The sequence below is a fragment of the Chionomys nivalis genome, chromosome 18, assembly GCF_950005125.1.
Source record: "Chionomys nivalis chromosome 18, mChiNiv1.1, whole genome shotgun sequence".
Taxonomy (NCBI): domain Eukaryota; kingdom Metazoa; phylum Chordata; class Mammalia; order Rodentia; family Cricetidae; genus Chionomys; species Chionomys nivalis.
In genome coordinates, this window is record NC_080103.1 from 63,788,712 (window position 1) to 63,795,848 (window position 7,137).

At 46.4% G+C, this 7,137-nt stretch overlaps 1 protein-coding gene across 8 annotated transcripts in view; it reads right to left on the reverse strand.

Annotated features, from left to right (window-relative positions):
* The window catches only part of Lrrc7 (leucine rich repeat containing 7), a 401,293-nt gene extending 395,796 nt beyond the window's left edge, over window positions 1–5,497 (reverse strand). For 3 of the 8 annotated variants that reach the window (XM_057793710.1, XM_057793709.1, XM_057793712.1), the window contains exon 1: window positions 4,836–5,497. In XM_057793710.1, the coding sequence (XP_057649693.1) occupies window positions 4,836–4,837 (2 nt within the window). In that variant the 5' untranslated portion in view covers window positions 4,838–5,497. The remainder of the gene's footprint in view (window positions 1–4,835) is intronic. The other 5 variants (XM_057793705.1, XM_057793708.1, XM_057793704.1 and 2 more) reach the window with 3 other exon arrangements.
* Window positions 5,498–7,137: the final 1,640 nt, after the last annotated feature.

Below are 7,137 nucleotides of genomic sequence, written 5' to 3' on the forward strand. Positions count from 1 at the left end.
TAACAAGACCATTTACTTTCCTTGTGGAATTCTTTTACTATTTGCTTGAGTTGGAAATGTTTTCTAGCTCAGTTATAATTTTGAAAGTCACTTCTTCATTGTGATTGTATATTTGTTCTGGAGGTGTGTAAGCTCCGATTATTCTTACCTTGCCTCTGTTGAAGTGATCGTTTGTAATGATTTAGACCTGACTAACAGAAAAGGGTTAAAAACATAGAAGAGTGTGGTAGTCTGAATATTAATGTCCCCGTAGGCTCATCTATTTGGATGCTTGGTCATTTTAGGAAGAGGCTTGACAGGGATTAGGTAGTATGGCCTTGTTGGAGGAAGTGTGTCACTGAGGGTGGCTTTGAGGTTTTAAATGTTCAAGCCTAGTGCACCTCTCTCTTCTTGTTTCCTGCCAGTCTGGATGTAGTTACTCAGTTACCTCTCCAGCACCAATCTGCCTGTGTACCATCATGCTTCATTCCATGATGATAATGGACTAATCCTCTGACCTATAAGCAAGCCTATATGAGAGGTTTTACTTATGAGCTACCATGTTCCTGGTGTCTTGCCACAGAAATAGAAACCCTAAGATAAGGAGCAAGAATATTGATTTGTACTTACTGCCTTCCACACACTGTTGGTTTATGGTGCATTTACTTTTAATTTTGAGTACTATGCAAATTCATAATTTGATGATTTGAGACATATGCAAAATAGTATGTTAAAGAAGCTGACCTTTTAAGCCGTATATTATTCCCCATTTACCTGTAAACTTATGGGGCAGAGATGTCATGTCCAGAATGGGAGTATATCTATACTCTCCCAGCACGGCTGTTACTAATCAGATGTTTCAACAAGGATTATTACCTAATCAAGGTTTAGGCAAAAATAATAGGGGAAAGGTAGATCCTGTCGTATCTGACGGTAGACCTTCTAGAGCAGGATTAGGGTATTTTTAGGAGAGGTCACTGAAAGACCTGCACTCCATGCAGACCCAATAATATGGAAAAGTGATGAACCTGTATGGGTGAGTCACTGGCCTCTAACCCAAGAAAAATTGCAAGCTGCCCAGCAGTTAGTGCAGGAACAGCTGGATAGTGGACATATTTCACCATCTAATTCTCCATGGAACTCTCCAATTTTTGTTATTAAAAAGAAACCGGGCTAATGGCTACTGTGCCAAACCAAAATATGGGCCCACAGAACACATGCCAGTCCAAGGCAGCTATAAAATGTTCAGTGTCCCCAAAGTTTCAGTGGTGGGAAGATGAGTAAGCATAACATAAAGAAGGGCTTTTAGGGGAATAAAACACTTTTGTATAATATTAAAATGTTTGACAGATGTTATGAATTTGACAAAATCCATTTAATATGCAACACAGGGTGAATCCTGACGTAAACTTAGTATGAGCTTTGCCTGCGGTGTGAATGTAGATTTGGTGACTCCTGCTCCAGGGATTCTCAAAGACCACACAAGAAGCCCATGCACCTGTTTCCTTTCTGCTTTGTTGCTTCCTCAGAAATAATATCATCACACTGTTGAAGTCATTATTTTAATGTTAAAATTCCATGTTCTGATGTAGAAAGAATAAAATATCCCAACTGAAGACTGATGTGGTCCTAAGGGATTCCTAAAGCAAACTGCAAGTTTCTCAGAAGATCCCAGAAACATCTTCAGTTTATCATTCCGTGAGGATAGCAATCACTTTAGGGTCAGAAAAGACTAACAGAAACTGAATAACTGTTTTGTGTCACAGATTAGAATTAGTTATTCCCAAAGTCAAGCTGCAAATGCACAGAGCTCTCCCATTCCCAAGAATTAGTACAGAGGACACACTACAAACCGAGTTACGGCTGAGGAGAACAAAAGGATGCTTTTACTGTTGGTGTGTGTGGTGCTGTGATTCTTGAGTTTAAAGAACACTATAAATTTCTAAAATTTAGAATTTCCAAAACAAAAAATAATTTCTGTGGAGAAAAAAAATAAGGACCAAGAAACAACCCAGCAGGAAATTTCTGAGCACTTGGTTCTTCTAAGTGCACTTTTGGTGTGGGTGTAAATTGAAGTGTTGGTAGTCTGGAATGTGTGACCCATTCTTACACTGATGTTATGGGCATTCAGGAAATGAAGTCATGGCATCAATAAAATACTAACATCAATTAAAATATAATACCTACAACTTTTCAACTATTCTAAAAAGTGCTTTATAAGTCATAATTAAAGAGACTTTTTTCAAACAACAAATACGACCATGCACTGTGTACTGGGAAAACCCCAGATTAGCACTCTGACAATAATATAGGATTCATATGCAATAAAAATTTGTAATGACAGTATCTTCACTGTTTTTAAAAATTCAAAGCAAATAAAAATAATACACTAAACAGTTTATGTTTATATTCTGTACATATGGAGAAATTATAAAAATTAAAAGCTTACAAGATAAAATGGAATGTGATTTTAATTAAGAAAATATTCATGCCTGCCTAGAGCAATGCTAAAAATTCTGAATAAAACATGGCTCCTGTAATTGGACCAAGTTCATTTCTTATGAAGTTGTTCTAATTCTGAAGCCGCATATGTGCAAGAGCCTGGATGTGGGAGGCAAGGGTTGCCATGGTGAGCACACATCTTTTAGAGAAGTTAAATTAAAAGGAAATGTGCATAAAGTCCTCTCAGCTCACGGTATATTCTGGAAATCAAGGATGCTTTTTCTCCCATGACATCTTGGTGTGGTGGAAGGGTATTGGCAGGGTGGGACATAGACAGCTCAAATTTTAAAGCCTTTAGCTTCTTAAGGTGACTTGGAAGTAAGAGATCTCCAAATTAGGTAGTTGTCTTAATTGTTGGGTAGGGAACCAGCTCTACTTACATTAAAGTAATACATTATCAGAGTCCTGGACACTTCGCAAGCCCGAGGCACCTGAGTGATTCAAATACAGATATTGCTAAGTACACCCTAAGTTAGTCTCAGATAGTTAGGGAAAAATAAGATCACTGTTCCCACTGTGATGAGTAATTTAAGGAAGCCTGGCAGACTGCTCCACATTCATTTCCAGCAAGATCTCCAGGTAGTTTCCCAGATCCCCCAAAATGGGAGTGCTTGAACCAAAGACAGCTTCATGTGTTTCATAAAGGCAGCAGCTTTTGAGGCTCCAGAGCACCCGCGTGCGCCTGCGCAGGGGCTGAAGAACTTTCCCCAACGCCCTCAGAGGGAATGCATCATTTCAAAGTAGAAGCCAGTTGGGACCAGGTGTAGGGGTGGAGGGTAGGTTGTAACAAAGAAATGTCAGAGGTTGCTAGCTAAGAGCCATTCGGGCTATGTTTCTTTTCGTTTTCTTCTCTGGTCAACTTTATTAAAAATAAAGGGGAACTTCACCAACTGGGATATTGAGCTTCTAATAGGCTCGCCTGGAACAAAGAAAATCTACTTCCTAATACTGTTTCTCTTGCGTTGGAGGGATCACGTGTTCACTTTCGCTGGTATGCACTCTGCTCGCCCACGCGATGAAACCTCTATTGTGCTTAGAAATTTTGCCCAGGTTAAAATATGCTCAAACACAAATTGCTTCTCATCCATCAGCAGAAACATATCTAGAGACTCCCGGTGCACATGCTCTCCTGCTGACCCAATTACCACTGCAGGTAATTCCGATGTGCTGAAGTGTACTGGGAAAGTAAAAGCAAAGAGCAGGTGGAGGCCCGCTGCTGCCTCGATTCCCACCCACCCCCTCCTGCTTTCTGAGATTCCTTTTGATGGAGAACTTGGAAAGGAACGTGGGAGTCGCAGATGGTTCCTTCCTGAGGCCAATTCCCAGGAGTTGTGAAAGTAACCCCTTCCCTGCCGAGTGAGGTGCCACTTGCTTTGTGCCTTGGTGGGGAGGGGCAACCAGCAAAGAGAGAGAGGGCGGAGGCAGGTCTTTTCTGCCCCCCAACCCTGACGGCCAAGTAGTGTAATGAAGCAATTTTGTAGCCATCTCGCTTATGAAGTCACTGTTTTTAAAGACAATCTGTGCAGCCCGCACCCCCATCCCGCCCCCATCTTGACTCTAAAATTGGTGATACAGGAGATCTATGGTAGCCCAGCTAATTGTTGGCGAGCTAGGGTGCCACGGTTACCCAATGTTGGCGGTCTTTCCTCCCTTCCCAAATACAATCTGAAGCGCGTCCTGAATCCCTAAAGACTCCAGAGGATGCCCAGGGACAGCCGCACTGGACCAGGAGCAGTGAGGTTCCCTAGCTTCTACCGCGGAACACAAAGGAGTTGCCTGGTTTAGGGAGAGAGGGGCATATTTCCCGACTCAAATGAAAGCATTCGCCCCATTGCTCCCCACTTCTTTCTGTCCTTTAGTCTTTCATGCTCTCCCATCCCCTTCATGTTCCCAAACCGCACCCTTTTCTTTCCATCCTCTATAACATACACCCCCAATAATTCCTTTATAGATACCAAGAAAATGATACACCTTCCAAGATAAAGCACAAGTGTGAGCTGCCACAAGTGTGTGTATGTGTGTGTGGAGATCACACTCGCTCCATCCCTCACACACCTCCGGGGAAAGAAGACTGGAAACCCCGGGACAATAAAAATCGAGAAAGCCAAATCTTGCTGGACTCCGCGGTCCCAGCACCAATGCCTCACACTCGCCCCTCACCTTTCCTTTTCGCAATATGTAACCCTTTAGGGTCCCTTGCCCATCCAAAGCGCCCTGCTCCCAATCACTCAACCACCTAGCGCCGGGTTCTCACAGCCCCACAACCGCCCCAGCGCCGAGGCTTGCCGGCCACCTGAGCCTCCCAGATACCCGCTCTTGGACTGCAGGCAGAGGTCCCCTAGTGCCCTACTCACATCGCCTGAGGCAGAAACTACCCATGAGGGTCCAGGGAGTGAAGGCCTTCCAGCTGCCGAGGGTTACTCCTTAAAGTGCTCTGGGGTCCGCAGTGAAGCCGGTACGGGAGTCCTCCAAAGCAAAGGCAGAGGGGACTCCGGGCAGGTGCCGCGTCAGACCATGATGCCACTGCCCTTCAGGTACACAGCTGGAGATGTGCCAGGGGGGAGCCGGGAGACCGCCGGGAACACCAGCGCTGCCAGTCCCCGGCCTCCGCCCGCCCAGCGCGCCGCGCTAGCGACCGTAGCAGCAGCAGTGGCGGCGGCGGCGGAGGCGCAGCTCCCTCCCCGCCCCCAGAAGGCTCCACAGACAATAAATCCTGGGCGGAGAAGAGAACGGCAGCGCGGGCGAATCGTGTACCCAACTCGGCTTCTGTCCGGGCCGGCTACGACGACTCTGAAGGGGCGAGTGTCCCCGTGGCCCGTGGCACAGCGAGCACTGCCTGTGGTTGTGCGCTCCCGCAGTTGTGGGTGGCGGCGGGGGCCCGGGGTGGGCAGCTGCAGGTCGTGCTGGCCCAGAGACTGGGTGGCCGTGGCTCGGAGCCCACGGTTGGCCCGGAGCGGGGTCCTCCGCGGTGCCGCGGCTTGGCGCACAGGTGCCAGGATTGGCAGACGAGGCGCTGCTCCTGGCTCGCGCCCGTGACTCCACAATCTCCCCGCCCCCTCTCTTTCCTCCCACCCCCCCTTTCCGATGACACCAGCTGCAGCTGCTTCAAAGTGTGAAAAATGTCAAGGAGATTTTCCTAGGCTCAGAGAAGATGACCACCTTCCCAGACCTCAGCCATTCTTGGACATCCTCGCTTTGCCCCTCATGACCTCTACTTGGACTCCCTGCAATTTGGAGGAACAAAATCCCAGTCTTGGAGAAATGAGATGTTCTAGCTTTCTCTTTATCACCGGAGCTTTTAGACAAGTGACCAAGCTCTCCAGGTTCCTCGGGTAGTCTGGAGTGCACAAAGCAGGTGTTAGCTGGCTCTGCATGGGGCAGCGCGGGCTCCTCAGAGTGTTCTCCCACCAGCCCCAGGCGCTCCTGCCGGCAGCACAGCGTGCTCTGCAGCGCCAGAAACCCGCCAGCAGCAGCAGCAGCTCCAGGCCTGCGCGCCGGGTGCTCCCGCGCCAGTTCCGTGACGCTGCGCGTGGCTCCGCAGGCTGCCGCTCCTGCTATCTCAGCAAAGAGGCGGCGGCCCGGAGCGCCTCCTCGGGGTTTCCTCTCTGCCCGCGTTGCCCGCAGCAGGTTGCAGGATGTCCAAGAGAAAGGTCTCTGCTTGTGCGTACAGTGGCTTGTCATTGAGACTTAAGGGCATCTTTCAAGACCCCTTCTCTTCATTTTGGTCTAGGATTACTGCTCTGGCAATGGGCAAAAAAAATGAGAAGGATTTCCCAACTTCCTTTTATCTAATCGCAACCCTGCTCTTTCTGTCCTGAACTCAGGAACATTCGCCCCCACACACATTCACAGGAACGCATACACAGGAACACATGTATGGACAAAAAGATATAAAAAGCATACTGATGAAACTTAGGCTATATTTAGACTTCTGTTCTCTAGACACAGCCAAATTCCTTCTATCCCAGGATTCTTTTGTGATTTAGAGGCCATAGGAGCCTTCCCCTTCTTTCTCAAAGGCTAGTAGACTGTGTGACATTCAAATGCCACTCAAAGCTATATGTATGTGAGCTCCCAGTTTACTGAAAAGTGAAAGTGCTGGCATGTTTCTTAGATATAGAACACTAAACGTCTTCGAGGTAGAAAGGTCGTTTTCCTGACTGCCAGGGCTTGTCTAGAAAGAGACTGGGGGCTGGGATTTCATCTGCAGTCATAGGGAAGATTACTGCTTTATCTGGGCACCTGTTAGATAGGTGGGTGGATTTTTAGGGAGACTTCCCTTCATTTACATACATAAAGGAAAGGGAGTGCATTTGGGAATACAAGATGATTGTAAAAAAAAAGCATCGTGAAACACTGTGAAACTTGTTCTGAAAATGGCAAAAAAATGAGAAAAATGTTGAAAAGGCACTTTTTAAAAAACTGAACTTTGTTGAACTTTGTTTTTTTTTAATTTTTTTTTTTTTGCTCAGTTTTGTTCTGTGAACATCTTGCTATAAGTTTCAGTGTCTCAGCTGGAGGAGGTGCTATGAAAATTTTTAGATAGGAATTGGAAATCTATTAAAAATAGCTCATCACAGCGTCTGCCCCATTACAGAAACCCTTTGCAAAGTTCCAGTTCTTTTCCGTAGTGCTTACACTATTCCTTCTCACAAG